Source organism: Oenanthe melanoleuca, chromosome 12 (genome assembly GCF_029582105.1).
Source record: "Oenanthe melanoleuca isolate GR-GAL-2019-014 chromosome 12, OMel1.0, whole genome shotgun sequence".
NCBI lineage: Eukaryota > Metazoa > Chordata > Aves > Passeriformes > Muscicapidae > Oenanthe > Oenanthe melanoleuca.
This window is the reverse complement of record NC_079346.1, coordinates 9,561,837-9,578,493: the sequence shown is the minus strand read 5'-3', so window position 1 is coordinate 9,578,493 and position 16,657 is coordinate 9,561,837. Positions and strand designations below refer to the sequence as shown.

At 40.7% G+C, this 16,657-nt stretch overlaps 1 protein-coding gene across 1 annotated transcript in view; it reads right to left on the bottom strand.

Annotated features, from left to right (window-relative positions):
- Positions 1-16,657, bottom strand: part of UROC1 (urocanate hydratase 1) — a 35,105-nt gene that overhangs the window by 14,064 nt on the left and 4,384 nt on the right. Inside the window, exons 2-11 of the mRNA XM_056501373.1 lie at positions 14,181-14,311; positions 11,538-11,631; positions 11,040-11,099; positions 7,965-8,093; positions 7,243-7,304; positions 6,293-6,359; positions 5,611-5,754; positions 1,337-1,425; positions 801-863; positions 446-625 (exon numbers count right to left, since the gene is read on the bottom strand). Coding sequence (XP_056357348.1) covers positions 446-625; positions 801-863; positions 1,337-1,425; positions 5,611-5,754; positions 6,293-6,359; positions 7,243-7,304; positions 7,965-8,093; positions 11,040-11,099; positions 11,538-11,631; positions 14,181-14,311 — 1,019 coding nt within the window. The remainder of the gene's footprint in view (positions 1-445; positions 626-800; positions 864-1,336; positions 1,426-5,610; positions 5,755-6,292; positions 6,360-7,242; positions 7,305-7,964; positions 8,094-11,039; positions 11,100-11,537; positions 11,632-14,180; positions 14,312-16,657) is intronic.

Here is a 16,657-nt window from a genome sequence, read left to right as displayed (position 1 = left end):
GGGCATGGGAGTAGGAGGAGACAGAGGGAATGAAAGACCCCAGATAAATTCAGAGATAAACCCACAAGACATCAACTGAGATGCTTTCAGCCTCTATAGCACCTACTATCCCCAAATCTTGAAGTGATTTACAGTCTCTGAGAAAACTTCATGACAGCAAAGAGATGTCACATCTCTCAGCCAAGCTAGGAGGCCAGCTCTGGAGATGGAAGGTGATGACACAAAACAGCTTGCACACAACTGCAGAACAGTTTAAGTAGCACAGAAAGCAAGCAGGGAAAAAAACTGAAAAACAGAACATCACTATTCTGGTCTCCACCTTGGCCCAAACTGCCCAATCTATCTTTCCTTTCCAGGAGTGGATCACACCCCAGGACTGCATGTCTTGAAGAGCAGCTAAACCCAAAGGTTAGGAAGATGTGTTGTCAAATTGTCAAACCTTTACCTCTCCTGCACCAGCGTGCGGAACTTCCCTGGGTTGGAGGAGAGGAGCTGCTTCCCCTCCTCGAAGCCCAGCTGCACTGGGTAGTACCCCCCGTTGAAGGGGTTGTGGCAGGAAGTTTGGTCTGACCCCAGGTCAACCAGCAGCTCTCCTGTTGTGTCCAGCTCATGCACCAGCCTCTCCCTAGGGGGGACAGCAAATGGAACACAAGGGTGAAGATCCCCCTTCTGACAGCACTTTGTCATGAGCATCTAGAGTGACATGCTCAGCACTACATTTAGTGTATTTTCCAAGTTAATTCCACGCTGACCAAATAGCCAGAGCATTAATGTACTCATTATCCATTTGTACTACTCACCACAGATCTACCACATTCCCATGGTAACCCAAACTGAGGGCAATTTTATTCTTTCTTGCTTCTCTAGAAAATAATAAAAAAGATTGGTTGAAGAAAATGCACCTCATTCTACTTTGAAATGTACAAATCACACAGAGAATCAAACCCAGGAAAAAAAAAAAAAAAAAAAAAAAAAAGCCTGTATGTTGATTTCAACACTTATCTTAGAAACAGCTCTTTCAACATTTACATAATTGTTAATCAGGGATTCCATGAAGCTTGAGTGATGCTGCAAGTGTAACATCAGTAGTAATTGCTCCATGCATATTCATGAAACTGACTGAAGACATGTTTAACATATACAAATGATGTGAAGCATTAGTAGTCACTGATAAAGACTGCTGGGAAGTTGGATTCACATTCCAAAGCAGACCTGGAATAATAAGAGATGTCCCTCCACCCCTCCTATGTGCAGACTACAATGGCACAGTGCAGGAAGATGTGAAGGGAGGGTCAGGAGCAGAGATAAGCTCACTGAGTTATGTCACAAGTCCTACCTGAGGCGAGCAATGCAATGGTCCAGGTTGTTGGAGATTTCCATCAGCCATCCCTGCTTGTGGCGTTTCAGGAGTGCTGCCTCATCCACCTAAGAGAAACAGCAGAGCTCTTCAAACTCCTGTTTCCCCCATGCAGTCATTTTTACCTTTAGTTTTTCAATTACCCTGCAGGAAAAAGTAACAAAACCAAAGGTAATAGCCCTACTATTACCTTGAATTATACACATATATGGTAAAGATACAGATAATATATATATATAACTGCTGTTCAAATGTTTATTTGTCACCTCTGATTTTTTTAAGCTTTCTGTTCTTTTTTACTCTAGGCTCAAAGCAGAAAATTGACTTTTTTGATACATCACCAAAATACTTCATGAATAAAAATTTATCATTGAAATTGTATCAGGTAATATATTTCTTCAAATTTTAAGTGTTCTTATTGTTTCTTTTCATGATTATGTCAAAAGGCAAAAATGTTTCCCATTTATTTTTCAAATCTGGCTATTTTTTGGTGAAAATAATATTTTTTAATAATTAAGAAAATATTTTTTGTTGATCAGAGACATTTCTGCCAGGCTGCCCAAGATGAAGCTGTGGTTTGCTTCATTAACCCTCACTTTTGTTTTTCGACTGCTGGTTGAAAACCTCAACCAAATATGGAAAGAAAAGAGGAAAACATTTTCCTGTCCCAGCTGCCTAATGCCACTGAAAAATAGCACAGGGCAAAACAAAACTGTGTCTTTAATTCCCTCTTGCTTGAACTTTGAAGCTCCAAACAAGCTCAATCCCAAATCTGTACTCTCTTCTGGGCTCAGCTGCTGAGTGTGCCAGTGTGTACATGCCTAAGAGACAGGTGGATAAAAATATAAATGGATGGACAAATGATGGAAGCTTTGGCACAGATCCCATATCAAAGGTCCAATGTACAAGCTTGCACATCATTAATACATTTTTAATGAGCTATCCGTGGCATAAGGCAAGTGGCAAAATTAATTTTAACCAATATTCTGTGGCAGCAACAGATTTAAACCCCCCACAGTTGTGTGTGCATGAGAAAACACATAATCTGAGTATCTTCTAGTATTTCATTGAAGCATTTTTTACTTCTCTATAATCTTTCCCCATAATTTTAATTCTTTCTCATTAGGAATGTATTTATATGTAAATTAAATAAGTTTTGTATTCAGGAGCTGCTTGAACACCAGGAAACCTTTTATTTCCTAATTATTCTTAGCATGGAACACCATCCATCATTTTTCACATCAGTAATGAAGACTATCCTTCCCAAACCCCAGATTATGATAATAACAGTGTCACTGCCAATGGAATTATTCAATGAAGTCAGGTGCCGTGGGGGACAGCTTCTTCTCAGATATTTTAATCAGCACAGGAGGAAGAATATTAAGTGGTCTGTATGAATTATAGGAATTTGGTTCATTTAAATCCCCACATAACACAAATAAGATCTATTTAAATATTACCACATCCTACATATTTTACTTTAGCTCCCTCTGACATTCCTAGTCTTTCACAGACTTGCTGGCTCAAGAAAACTAACTTCCTTTGAACCACCCTTTCAAAAATATGCTGATTTTTGGATCAGCAGCTCAGTATTTTAAAAAATTGCATAAAGATGATGAGCTAATGTTGCCTCCTGTGTAACCCCAGAGAGCCCAGTGCAGCTCAGAGGAGGTTTCTGGCCCTCCACACAATTATTTCATAAAATTACAATCAGCTTCCTGTCAAGCAGGAGAGGTAAAATACTTGCACCACTAATCCCTTCTGTCAGAGCTTCAGAAGCCCTGGCTGACAAAATGATCTCTTGCACAATTCAATGTCATTTGCATAAATAGTTCCCTAAATAAATAATATGTACATATATTTAGCTATCCACATGTGCTCCTGAGACTCATTTCCGACAAGGATCATCTCACAGGAGATAAAAACCAGGCAATATTCAGTCTCCTGAACAAAATCAGCTGCAGCCACAGAGATGAAAAGGACAAAGGATGACTGTGAATGGCATTCACTGAAATCTTTGCTTTGTATTCCAGCCTTTGAAAGACCATGATGGCAGAAATCTAAATGAAGATAATTTATTTATTAATATTGTATTCAATAGTAAATGGAATAAATTTATTTCATCTGCAGGGAGTCCTGATGAGATCTCAAATACACACAAAACCACCTCTGCACCACTGTAGTAAAGCTGATGAAGCCCAAGCCTTCCATGAAAGACCTGGGATAGCCAGAGCAGTCAGGATTACTGCACATGACGTGGGAAGTCTGACCCACTAGTTTTGAAGTTTAATTCTATCTAAAATAGGTCAGATTGTGATATTCTTATTATTTCCTCTGCAGTGTGACATGCCCACAGCAGAGGTTTCCCAGCTGTGTGTAAATGACTTTAGCTGAGAAGGCCAAGCTCCCATTCCAGTCAGCTCTGGAGCTGAGCTCTCAGAAATCCCTTTTTCTGTGGAGTAACAAGAGTTTATCACACGCAGATACTCAGAAGAGCTCAGTGAGTCTGGGTCAGTCTTGGATCTGCTCATCCAAAAATGTTTCTCCAGTGCACTGAAACCAGAGCCAGTCATGAGGTGAGAAACACATGGAAAAGTTTAATTTCTCTTTCCCACAGTCCTTTTCTTACTTAGCCTAAGTAACAGGCCTGAACCACAATTCCACAATTTTATAAAGCCTTACTTACTGATAACAACTAAAGATTGTCATTACCATTTTCACAGAATTGTAGAGCAACAATGTCTCCTAAAAGTTGTTGCAGTGCTTGAGCAATCCCTCTTTCCCTCTGGTTGCTAGAACAGAATCCTGATAAGCATAAGAGCTGAGAAGGGCAAGTATTGGGAGAACTTAGTGCTACCTTTTGTGTGAAAATGTATTTCACTCAAACATGCAGCCATATATACTTTCCCCAATGAAGACATTTGTGTTCTACATTAGATGACACTTAAGGATATCTGTGGATCCAGTGGGTCCTGTTTCCCACTATTCTAATTGCATGGGCAGTAGCAGTCTTCCCACCACAAATCATTATTAGATTCTTTTTGTTTATAGAAAGAAATAACTGGGTATTTTAGCACATCAGGAACAGAGAAATTTTCCACAGGATGAAACAAAGGTATCCCTCTACAAAGATATACTGTGGGAGAGCTTTGAGAACAGAGAAAATGGTACAACAGAACTTCTCCCCCATCAGCATTTTCTCTCAGCAGAATTTACCTTCATTGCCTAAAAACTGGGATTCTCATAAGTGCTTGGGATTAACATCAAGGAACTTCATTAGTACCAATCTTGATGAGTGAACCATGCCAGCATTTTTAATGGGTACTTCCTATTGCATCTGACAAGGGTGCTGGAGGCTTTAAAGTTTAATCAAAGTCAAATAGCATAACTAACACCTTAACATAGACTATTTTTGGCATAAGAGAATGCAGTTCTCATGGGAATTCCCTGTGCAAGTTACACTTTCACCAGGTGAAATGAGGGTGGTTCAAATACTGGGAGTGGCTCATCTGACAGCATCATTCTGCATCATTTCTGCAGCAATTACAAGTCCATATCTTTGCAGTCTGATCCAATCAGTGAATGAATAGAGAACAGAATAACAGTAAAAAATGCTCAGCAATGGAAAAAAAACAACTTGTCTTAGAAAATAGTAGTGTTACTGAGTTTGATTTGTCAGGGCTATGCAGGAGAAACAGGACTTCTAGGCAGCAAATTAATATGATTATGCAGAAGCTGATTTATTGTTTACTTTTTAGCTTTAATTATACATTTTAAGACTAATGTTTATGAGATTATGCATTTTTTTATTGGTGCTTTTATGCTGTTTAAGCACTTTGCACGAGTTTTTTAGGTTCTGTGATTGGCTGCTGCTTAGAACTTTGCAGCCCACATTTGTTTTGGGTTTTTTAATAATGGTAATTTTTTTCTCAGCTTTTTTTCTTTTGATTTTGCACAATTTATGTTTTAGTGGCTTTAACAAGTTGCAGAGAAACACTTAAAAACTGCTTATTTTGCGCACTTGTTATAAACATTGGTTTGAAGTAAGAAGTGTATAGGAAAACAGCTAAGCGTGTGAAGAAAGGGCAAAATACGGAGAAAAACAACTAGGCAGCAAAATATGGAGAAAAACAGCTAAATGTAGTTTGGCTGGTGCACAGATAGAGAGCGTGGCTTGGAGCTGCTCAGCATTACTGAGGGTTACTCCGGGAGGTGAGGATGCGGGGCAGGGGATGCAGCAGCGCTGCTCTCACCTCGGCGATGACGCCCACGCAGCCGGCGATGACCGCAGCCTTGGCCTGAGCCCCGCTCATCCCCCCGAGGCCAGAGGTGACGAACACCTTCCCCGAGAGCTCCTCTGCCCGCAGGTACCGCCTGCCTGCGTTCAGCACCGTCAGCTGCACACAGCAAACAATCCGTCACCAGCCACCCCCACGGCAGCCCTGCCATCCACACACCTCCCCGGCAGCAAACGGGGTGGAACTCCGGGTCATCAGCACCACGAAACGCTTTCATCCTTTAAGAAGGAAATCTGTTACAAAGTGGTGTTGTCAAACCATCTGTCCTCGTTATGCTTATTTCTCTCACCATGAGATGGAATGATCGGTGGGTCCCAACGTGCTGCTCTTGCAATATAGGGGCTTAAGGGTGGCTGCAAAGGATAGCTAAGGAAAACAGCCAAGAAAATATTTTTATATAACACATTTGGTCAATTCATACTTCACATATTGTAGCTAAATATGAGCTCGATTGAGGTCTTGATTGCAAATCCCTTCTGGATAAGACATATCTAAGTGAAAAGACATAGAGCAGGCAATGAGAATTTCTTTAGCAGCCACCAGTTCCTCTCACAGCAATCCAACCCACTCCCACAGCCAGCCACAGGGGGAAATCCTTCTCCAAGAGGAGCTGGCAGAGCTTTGCCCAGGTCCTTACCACGGTGCCATGGACTATTCCCTGGGGCCCAATGTAGCAGTAGCTCCCTGCAGTCATCTGGCCGTACCTGGGGACAGGGGAGCACAGTGAGACCACACATGGCTCAGGCTGGAGTGCACTTGCACTTGGCCACTTGTGTTTCCAGCACAACAAAAACCCCTCTGTGCTCCACTTTGCTGTTATCAAATTCTCAACTCAAGAGTTTTGTCATTAGCCATGCATCAATATTTTTGGAGGAGTGTTAGCTCTTTAAATCGAGTTGAAAAATGCATGGATCAGAACCTGAGTGTAAACTTGTCTTGGTGTTTAGCACAGTGGCTGGGACAAAAGGACACTTTTTGACCTCATTGGAATCTCTGTGTCATTGGGGTTCAGTGCCTCTCAGATACAGGGCCACTTTGGAAGCTTTTAGCCCAGAAGGGTTGACCACATTCACACAAAATCCACAGAGAAGTGGGACAGCTCTTTGGCTGTTTTAATTTATTCTCTCCTTGGTACACAAAAGAATGAAAATCTTGTGCTCATCAACAGTAGAAGAGTATGTAAAAATCATTAAAAATAATCACTTTCTACTTCAAAGTTTCTCTTAGCATGAAAGAATGTTTTATAACTTGTGTTTTCCATATACTGCAAAACAACCACTGAAAATTAGAACTAATAAGTGCTTTAAGTGGGTTATGATTAAGGCTTTAGGCTATTCTTCAGCCAAGCTTCACACATAACCCAATATTAATTCCTAACAGACATCAATTACATCCTTATATATGTGGCTGAACATAACTCAAACTCTGAAGTAATTCCATTTAAGTGTGCATTAATGCTTTGCAGCATCAGTACTTTATGTAGCACAGTTGAAATCCATCTGCATTAGAAATTTTAACCAGTCACTGCTTGATGTCTGAATTATAGTCAAGTACTTGATATATTTTAATAGTGAGCTATCTTCTTACATTGTTACACCCAAAGCAAACATCTTCTCATATTCGTCTCTGGAGGAATAGTTGGGAATAACCTAAGAAAACAACAAAAATAAAATCCACATAAACAAATTAGAGATTTAAGCAGATCTTTTAAACAGCCTAAGTTTCTTCAACTCTTTCTGTAACTATTACATGCACAGAGGAGTAATCCAGGTGTTTTATTTCATGTATTCTAGTAAAAAAAGAAAAAAAGATGTCCAGTCTTCCTGGCACTGTGACTGGCACACAAGTTTTAAGGAGAGCAGTTCCCCAGCCACAAAACTGAGCTGCAGGGGAATGGATATTGAATGGTTCAAAAGACTGGCAGTGAACCAGTATTTCCACTTGTCCACCTTGCCTTCCAAGCAAAGCACTCCAGATATCTGAGCCTCTGATTAATAATCATGTTTGCTTACTGAGGGCTTTAAAATCTTGCAGACTGAGCCTAGCTGAACTGTTTGGGGCAAGGAATTGTTCCAGACTCAGTCAGAACAGAGGTTTTCTAATAAGGAGAAGGTTGTTTCCTCCATCACTGCAGATCAGCACACGTGAGGTGGCAGCAGCTGTGCTGGGAAAAATGCTGCAGAATTCCTACCCCAGATTCTCCTGTGTCTTATAGTAAATTCAGGCAGTAGAAATCATATTTTAACTCAGCCAACACTTGAAAATGGAACAGAATGGGAGGAAAAAGAAAACAAGGTGCTTGTACCTACCATGCCATTGGTAATGACTAAACGAGGAGCACGCTGGGGGCTGGGGAAGAGCCCCAGGGGATGCCCACTGTACATCACCAGGGTTTGCTCCTCTGTCATCTCTGACAAATACTGCATTACCAGCCAGAACTGAAATGAAAAGCAAGGAAGACAGGGACTTTGCATCTTATATTTACTGGTTTTGTGAACTGCTAATCCTGGAGGAGGAAGGCAGCTATAGAAATAATGAGGTGCACTCATGTATGGAATAACAGAGCTCTCAACACATTCTTGCTTTCAATAAAGTCCTTTAAGGGGTATCACTCACCAGGAAACACAAATCATCAACTAACAAAAGTCTGAATAAGTTCCAGAATAATTTCCCCAGTACAAACCCCAGATATCCTTCACTTTTAAAGCCATTCTAATTTTATCTTGAGATTAACCACTTGTATTTGGCACTTTTCTGGCAATCCTTCCAAAGACAGGCTTCAAAATTTTCCCTATAGAAGTGATTAAATACTCCTGCTTGTTGCTGATGCTAATCTGAAAATCAGCATCTTCTAATGCAATGAATGGTTTTTATAATGTGCACTTTAAAATTAAACAGCTTTGGGAAAAAATTAACTTCCATTGTGGACACAGAAGAAAATCTTTGATGTACCCTGGAGTACACAAATATATTTTAGCTTTGTCTGTGTACTTCAATAGTTACTCTTGATTACTGCCAAAATGTACACTTTGACCATCTAAACTGACTTAAAATTTAACTTCAATCCATCACTGTCTGTGACAAAGCCCATTAAACTCCACAGGACTTTAGTATGTGTCAACTTGGCCTGTGAGAAACTTCCCCATGCAATATTGGAATTCAACAATTACTTGAAACTAGAGTTTCAGTAGGGACACAAACACAATTTTGAGGGAAGAAACCCCCCAGAATTGTTGATCAAAGAGGCAGCAGTATCAGTGACAAATAAAAACAGGCACTTAAGCTCTGAGGCTGTGGCTTTGATCTGAATTAAAAATTCAGGTACAGATTTGAAGCCAATCCCTTCTAATGCAGCCAATTCCCCAAGGTGCAAGTTCAGCTGTACAGGAAAAAAGTTATTCAAATTATTGTTTTGCTTTCTATGTTTTGGTTTATGAAAAATTTTGAATAATTGGATTCATGTCATAGGACAGAACAGGTAACTACCTGAACTCTCAACTCTCTTGCAGTCTGGGAAAAACATCCTAATGTTTGTCCTAAACAGCTCACCAAACCTAGAAGCTGTGAGGTCTTTTGGCACTGAAAGGCATAACTAGCAAGGAGGAAGGAAAAGCCTTTCCTAGCTTAAAAAACAGGTCAGCTGTCTACAGACCTGTAAAGTTAGCTCTGGACATAGTTCTTTCATTTGAGATTATCCAGAAGAGAGAACAGGTCTGCATGGATGATATAAACCAAACTGAACTTTTCTACTGTGAGTTTTGCAATGCTAGATTTTCTTTTTTCTTTTTTTTTTTTTTCTTTTTTTTTTTTTTTCTTTTTTTTTTTAATGCTGTTTTCAAGCTACAAACAGACTAAAATGTTCTGTGGTAACTGAATCATTCATGTGATTGCTAGTCTAAGTAAACAAAAATAAAAAGGTTTTGTTTGCTCTGCTGTGAAACAACTGCAAGTCATAGGACTGGCTTGGATGAGAACAAGAGAAAAGAATATTTCTGGCTTTGGCAGCACTTCTACCTCACCTTGCAGCCCAGCATCTGCCCAAGAATTGCCAGACCAATGAAGGCCTTTATATGAAATGCTGGCACTGCTCACCTCAGAAATGCTGTAACACTCATAGCTAACAGACAATAGTCACCTGGCATTTATTAAGTATTGAACAGAATAAAGAAATGATGAGCATTGCTTGGTACCTCTTTGGAAAAAAAAAAAAAAAAAAAAAAAAAAAAAGCAGAACAGTTCTGCCTCAAAATCTGCCTAAGGCTTCCATTTAATTTCTAGATTAAATTTCCCAGATTAGGACACTGAAACATGAATTTTCTTTTAATCACAGATGAGAAATCCCAAACTGGGCAGAAATCCCAGGTTGCTCAGTCCCATGCTGCAGTGAGGAATCCATCCCTCTCCCCTAACTGGGAACTTCATTCACACATTAGTTTTGCTTGGGTTCTCTAATAAGCAAGAGGCCAGATTCAGATAAAGCCACAACAAGGTGCATATGTGATTCCTTATGACAGAAGCTGGCTCCTTTGATCACCTTTTGCCAATTCCAGCTACAGCCAGAGAAAAAAGACCTTCCCAGGCTTCAGGAGTGGTGCTGCTCTCCAGGGGGGTGTAGCTTCCTACCTGTGCTGATTCTGACCTGCACTGCAAAAAGAATTCTAAATATGTTGCTGATTCCAAAGATCTCCTGAAAATGTTTCCCACATGTATTTTGCAGCACTTAGAATAAAGTGAATATATTTATTGACCTTATTGACCTTTTTTTAATGTAGGAGAACAGAGATTATACAAACATAATTTAAAACATTTTCTGATTTTAGAGAGGCTTTTAACCACCTGCCATTATTCTTAGAAGATAAAGGCTAAGGTCCATAGCAAAGTGCAGCCTGAACTGGCCAGCTAGCACAAATATTAACAGCTAATCTGATTTACTTGGAAAAATACTCAGAATTGCACATTCTTCAATCAAAGCCTTTTTTCATTCCACTACTTATGAAAAATGTTGCAAAAGTACCACAAACAAATAGAGGATATGCTTCTTTGTTTCCTAGATTTAGACTCTAAAATTATCTGTGCTAAATAGAGGGGCACATGCATATGCATCAGAGAAAGACAAAGAACTGGTCTTTATATCATCCTGCACAGCTTGGTGTATTTATAGAATCATTAGTGTTTCTGTTGGGCTTTCTGTGCTCTCCTTACTAAATAAAGCTCTCTCCATCTACCCAGCTCATAACTGAGCATTCCCCTATCCAAACAGGATGTTTTGGAGTATTTTAAGGCAATGCCTGCCAAGAATTATCCCAAACTGCCTAAGCAGAATGCATGTGGGGGAGGGTGAAACTGGCTCTGTGAAACAAACTGCAAACCCAGCAATGTCCTACCTGTGCCCAGTTGCTGAAGACTTGCCCATTTCCTCCATAAGTGACGAGCTCCTGAGGAAACTGAAAAAGGCAATTCAACATCAAGGCAAGCACTTTTCTCAAACCTTTTACTGCATCTCTGAGCTATTTTTGCCATCCAGGTAATAAATCTTTTCTAGAATTTATTGCATCAAAACTCCCTGTGCTCTAGAAATCAGAAAATAGCATTGTAAAAAGTGACAAGAACAAAAAATTAATATTATTTTTCAAAATTACACATTTGTTACTGTAGCACTGGGATTAGCTTCCAAAGACACAGGAAGCACCAGCACTAATTTTTCAACACAAGTTGTAGAAGCAATGTACCAAGAGCTGAGCTCTATTTCCAGGCACTGACCAAGCTCCTGTATATAGTGCCTGTATGTCTAAATTTTTCAGTATTTATGTGAGAACACATACAGGAAATACCTTGCCAATTTGCTGCTGCCTGTGAATCCAGATTCCTTTTACTGTATTTACCTGAGCCACAGAAGGATCCAGATTATTCATGATCATCAGCATGATGGCAGCAGCTGATTTGGTCTTGCAAGGGTATTCTCCTATGGGGTATGCTCTGAAAGGGTAGGAACAAAAATTTAGAAGAAACACTCCAGCTCACAAGAGCAACCAGAGCAACACACCCCACTGGAATATCTCTGCATGCCAAGGAAACTCAAACTTTTCTGAGTTGCAGGCTTTTATTCAGGGAGGAAGAATAGAGAAAAAAAACCAACACAGATCTGAAGTTACATATGCTCCTTAAATCATGTTTTAACTATTATCAGAACTAAGCAAAACCAAGAAATTGCATTCAGCTTATTATCTGCTGAATTATTTAATCACAATTGATAAATATGGTGGCTCATTGATTTTAACTGCATTTTTTCTTTCAGGGGTGGTGGAAGTGGCCTCTGCTGCAGTTGCCAGGCCAAGCAGCCAGGTCCTGCAATGCCAAGGAAAGCAGCATCACTGCAAGCTGCCTTCAGGCTCATCCACCCTTGTTGTTCAAGATTTTATCCAAGAAAAAAACCACTCAGCTTGAGTTTCAGACTCCAAGAAACTCTCAAAACCTGAACTAGTTAGGAGAAATATGTGCCTTTTCACCAAAATGCAGTTCATCCACAAGCAGAGGGGTGAGGAATGGCAAACAGTCCCAAAGTTATCCCAGCTCAGGCTGTGTGGCACTAATGCTGTGATTGTTATCTTCTCCCCCACCATCTGTTTGTGTGCCAAATTCCTCTAAAACTTCTACTCTTGCATTTATACTGCAGCTGTTTGGGGCAGGGACAGTTCCTTTGCTGTGTCTGCACAGGTTTTGGTACAGCTGTGCTGAGGCATCTGAGGATGACACCTGAAGGAAGTAGAACCACTGATTGAAAGTTTTACTCCTTCCTCTTCTATAAGCAACACCCCCATTACCAACACTGAAAATTCCTAAAGAGGGATGGGATTTTTGGCATGGTTTCTAAATTATCTTCCATTTATTGGGCCACAGATTGTCAGTGGCTGGGCACTTGCTTTGTGCAGGGAAAGCTACACTGAAAAGGATGGGCTAATATGTGCCAATGACACAAAAAAAAATAAAAATTGGACATGAACTGTCCAGCTCATGAGCCAAGATCTGGAATGCATATTCCACAGATTCAGCAAATGGGCTCCTCCCATGATCCCATGCACTTTATCCTGGCTTTTTATATCAGAATACTAAAACAAATGCCTTGTAGTGATTGCCAAACAAGGAGGGAAAGCCTTTGAGTTTTTCCACAATGCTTTTTTTATTAGGAATTTCTGCTGTTCTAAAGTTGATAAAAGAGCATTTCTGTGGAATGATACCAATTCATCCAGAGAAGATATTTACACATAATACTACTCAAGACATAAAAAAACTCAGCATCCAGGTATCAGCTGAGTGCTCTGGCACAGGAACATGACTTGAATGGAGCTATGGTCCCTGGGACATACAAAACAAAAATCAAATACTCTCAGACTACAGAGATCAAAAGGCATTTTCTCATTGTGAGACTGTAATAATCTATTAGAAAATGATCAGTGAAATGATCACAAAATAAAAAAACTTGGAGCTATAAAAGAATCACTGATGCCAGTGATGGAAACAAGCTGCTGGACCATCTCATCCAAGCCTACTTGGAAGGTGCCATCATCTGTAATTTAGTACAGGGTCCTCTGAAGCCCAGCTCTGCCAAACTTTTCAGATAGTCTTCCATTTGTCCATTCCTTAGTTGAATTCTGCAGGAGCTGACCCCAAGCTAATATGAGCAGCATAGAAACATGGTTGTCTGTGGAAATCAGAGTGCTTTCTATTGTTTTATTCAGATTTCTGTATGGACATTAACCAGGACCCTGCTGATGCAAAAAGGAATCAATCAGTTTAAAAAAAGCAGCTAGCCCCTGGCAGCCCTCACTGAATCTGTTCTGCCTCACAAACATTAGCCCCAGCAGCCCTAGAATGAAGTAATGGTCCAAGACCAACAGGCACAGCTTATTACACACCAGGGTCACATAAAGGTTCCAATGGAAAGAATGTACTGCCTTACTTTTAGAGCCCAGGAAGCTTCCTCTGCTCTGAGAGCATGCTCTACCAACCAGCCACTCACCTGGTCTTACTTCTTGGCTCAGCAGGGACTTGACTTGCAGCAGCTCAAAGCTATTGCAGATTTGCTGTCAAGGCTGTCATTGGAGGTGTCTGAGTGATGACTGCCCCCTGGAAACTGAGTCCTGCCATGGGGCAGAGTGTTTGGGCTCCCTGTGTGTGGCAAAGCTGGCATTGCCACATCCACAGCCTGGCTCAGTCCTTTCCTGTGCTGGCTGAGCTTCCCAGCAGTGATTCTGCCCATGCCCACCACAGCCCATCCAAGGGAACACACTGCTTCCCTCCCAGCCCCATGGAGCATCCCAAACATGCAGAAACCCTCCTGGAAATGAAACCACTGCAATGCACAGAACACACAAACTATCAGATGATGAGCTCCATTCATATATTATGACAACTTCTACAAGAGGTAAATTAGGAATTAGCAGTGCCTCTCTCTAAAGGTCAGCTCCACAGGTGAAAGCTGGCAAGCAAATGGCAGCTGAACACAACATGAACCATGCAGTCCTCACCTCATCTCAATATCTGGGCAGAATCTGTACATATAGATGTGGCCATACAGCTTGAGCTCCTCAGCAAATTCCTGTGCCAGCTTCTTCTGGATTTCAGGTGGGAAATAGCGCAAGGCATTGCGCAGAGCCAGCTGCCAAAAACACACACAAAAATAAACAAGAGAGAAAAAACAAGGTGTAAGAGAAATGGAGGTAAGTGGGTGGCCCTGAACTTTAACCAGACTCAGCTGGAAGGCTGCCTAAGCTGTCACAAGCTCACACCAGGGGAGTTGCACTGAAGTGTTTCTACCAGCATCTCTCCTTGTAGGTTCAATTGGAGTAAACATGCAACCATCCCCTTCCCACCTGCCTCCCCAAATCTGCAGGGAGAGACCTTGGAGACTGGGTAGCAGTGCTCAATCTTATCAATATCAGACATGGATGAATTCTCTCTCACAGTGCTGGAGGCACTGAACTACTGAGGAAACATTGTTCAGAAATCCTTAAAACTAAGTCCCTAAACTCCAAGACACTGAAGATCCTACTATACTTTCCATTCAAAAAGGGACCTTAGCCCAGAGTTATGTGACATACTCCCAGATGAAGATGTTCATGGGCTAAGTTTTATTGCAGATTTACTACATTTAGCCTCCTAATGTATTGCAGAGGGTGTTGGGTTACATTATTTTATTGATGTTACATATATCACTTCCAAATTAGCTGAAGTGATTACCAGGCAGTCAGCTAAATCCTGCAGATGATACTACGTGGCTTACACTCCCTATTGCCTTCAAAGACATTAGCCATGGTTTGCAAAGTACAATATGTCCTTTTGGATGAAAGAAACCATAAATAAATCACTATCTTTAGTAACAGCCTGTTAAGGCATGTCTCTGTAGTCTGTGTTTCATTTGATTAAAACCATAATGAGAACAAAGATTTTGTCATCCTTAAATAGCCAGTTTCATGCAAAGATCTTATAAGTTCCCTGGCAAATGGTGACACCATCCAAAGGACTTTTAGATGAAAAGATTCACCAATCATATGGAATTTCATATCTTCCTTTGGCTGATTTTTTAATGGCAGTGGAAAGGATAGAAAGGGATCAAATTTGCTTCTGAATCTGATAACAGCCCAGTTTTTGAGAGGGCTGAGTAGAGATTTTGTGATTCCTGCCATTGGCAGTTCAGTTGTGGAAGCAAGTGCCTCCTGGAGGGGATGAAGGGTGGGCTGTAGTGCAGATATCCAGAGCAAAGGCATCTAGAAATGTGTAATCATCACCCCAGCCACACTGGTAAGCAGTGCTGGAAAGCTCCACAAAGCCCTCAGCTCAGCTACAGAACTCCTGATTCAACCTGTCCATGGTGAGGCTGTGATGGTTGGAGCTCCCCAGCTGCTCCCTCTGGGCACTCTGCTCTCACATCCCTCAGAGAACACACACCAAAGGAACAGTCAAACTCAAGTCTCTCACATGAGAGGTTTGTGTTGGCTCCTGAGCAGGCAGCTGCAAGATCTGTGAGGCTGTGCTGGTTTGCACCACCTGAGGATCAGAGCAGCAAATCCTACAAATCAGAATTGCCATTCCACACAAAGAATGATGGGGGAGAAAACCTATTTACCAGATGAGAAACTGCAAATTCCATCTTCTAATACCACTTCATTCTTCTCCAGTTAGATAAGTGGTCATGTTACTAATGAACCCAAAAATCCCACCTGTATCCACACAATGACAAAATACAGGGGATTTCCAAAGTCAGTCTCAGGGGTGAGCAGTCATCACAGGGGGCTCTAGATAGGAGAAATTTCTAAAGCAAAAATAAAATCACCTGCATCCCTAAAACAAACAGAATCAAGAGGGAAGCATTGGTATTTTGACTGCCTTTCAGAACTATAAGGCTTCCATTGTGGCAAGGATCACCCATAGTCTTCAAATATATTATTTGTATTGAATTTAAACTGATGGGCATATATTTTTCTTCACCATTTAATTCAAGCAAGAAAAATATTCTTTGATTTTCAAATAAATTCATTTAAACTGAGCCTCTATCCTATTAATGTTACACATTATCAGAAGCCTGAATTTTGAAGATGCAAACATTAATGAAACATGAACTTGGATGCTACATGAAGTGTGGGAAAGGCACCTTGAACAGACACTAGAGATCTTACAAAAGAGGATTAAGACTATGGCTTTTTTAGCTGAACAGAATATTTGATTGCTATCTCATTGCAGGATAAATGTCAAAGCAGGAAGGAGCTTCAGGGGAATGCTGGAAAAGGAATAATTAGCTGTGAATTACCTGTAAAAAATGTAGTCTTGAAATTAGAAGAATTTAAATGTAAGAGATTGTGAAACAGACAAGTGAAAGAGTCAGGGTGCTCAAAATTGCTTGGATGAAGCCTGACTGCTTTATGAAAGGGCAATGGCTATGTGCATTGGGAAAAATTTACATATTCATTATTGAGTCATAGACTGAATAACCTGAGAAAGACACTCA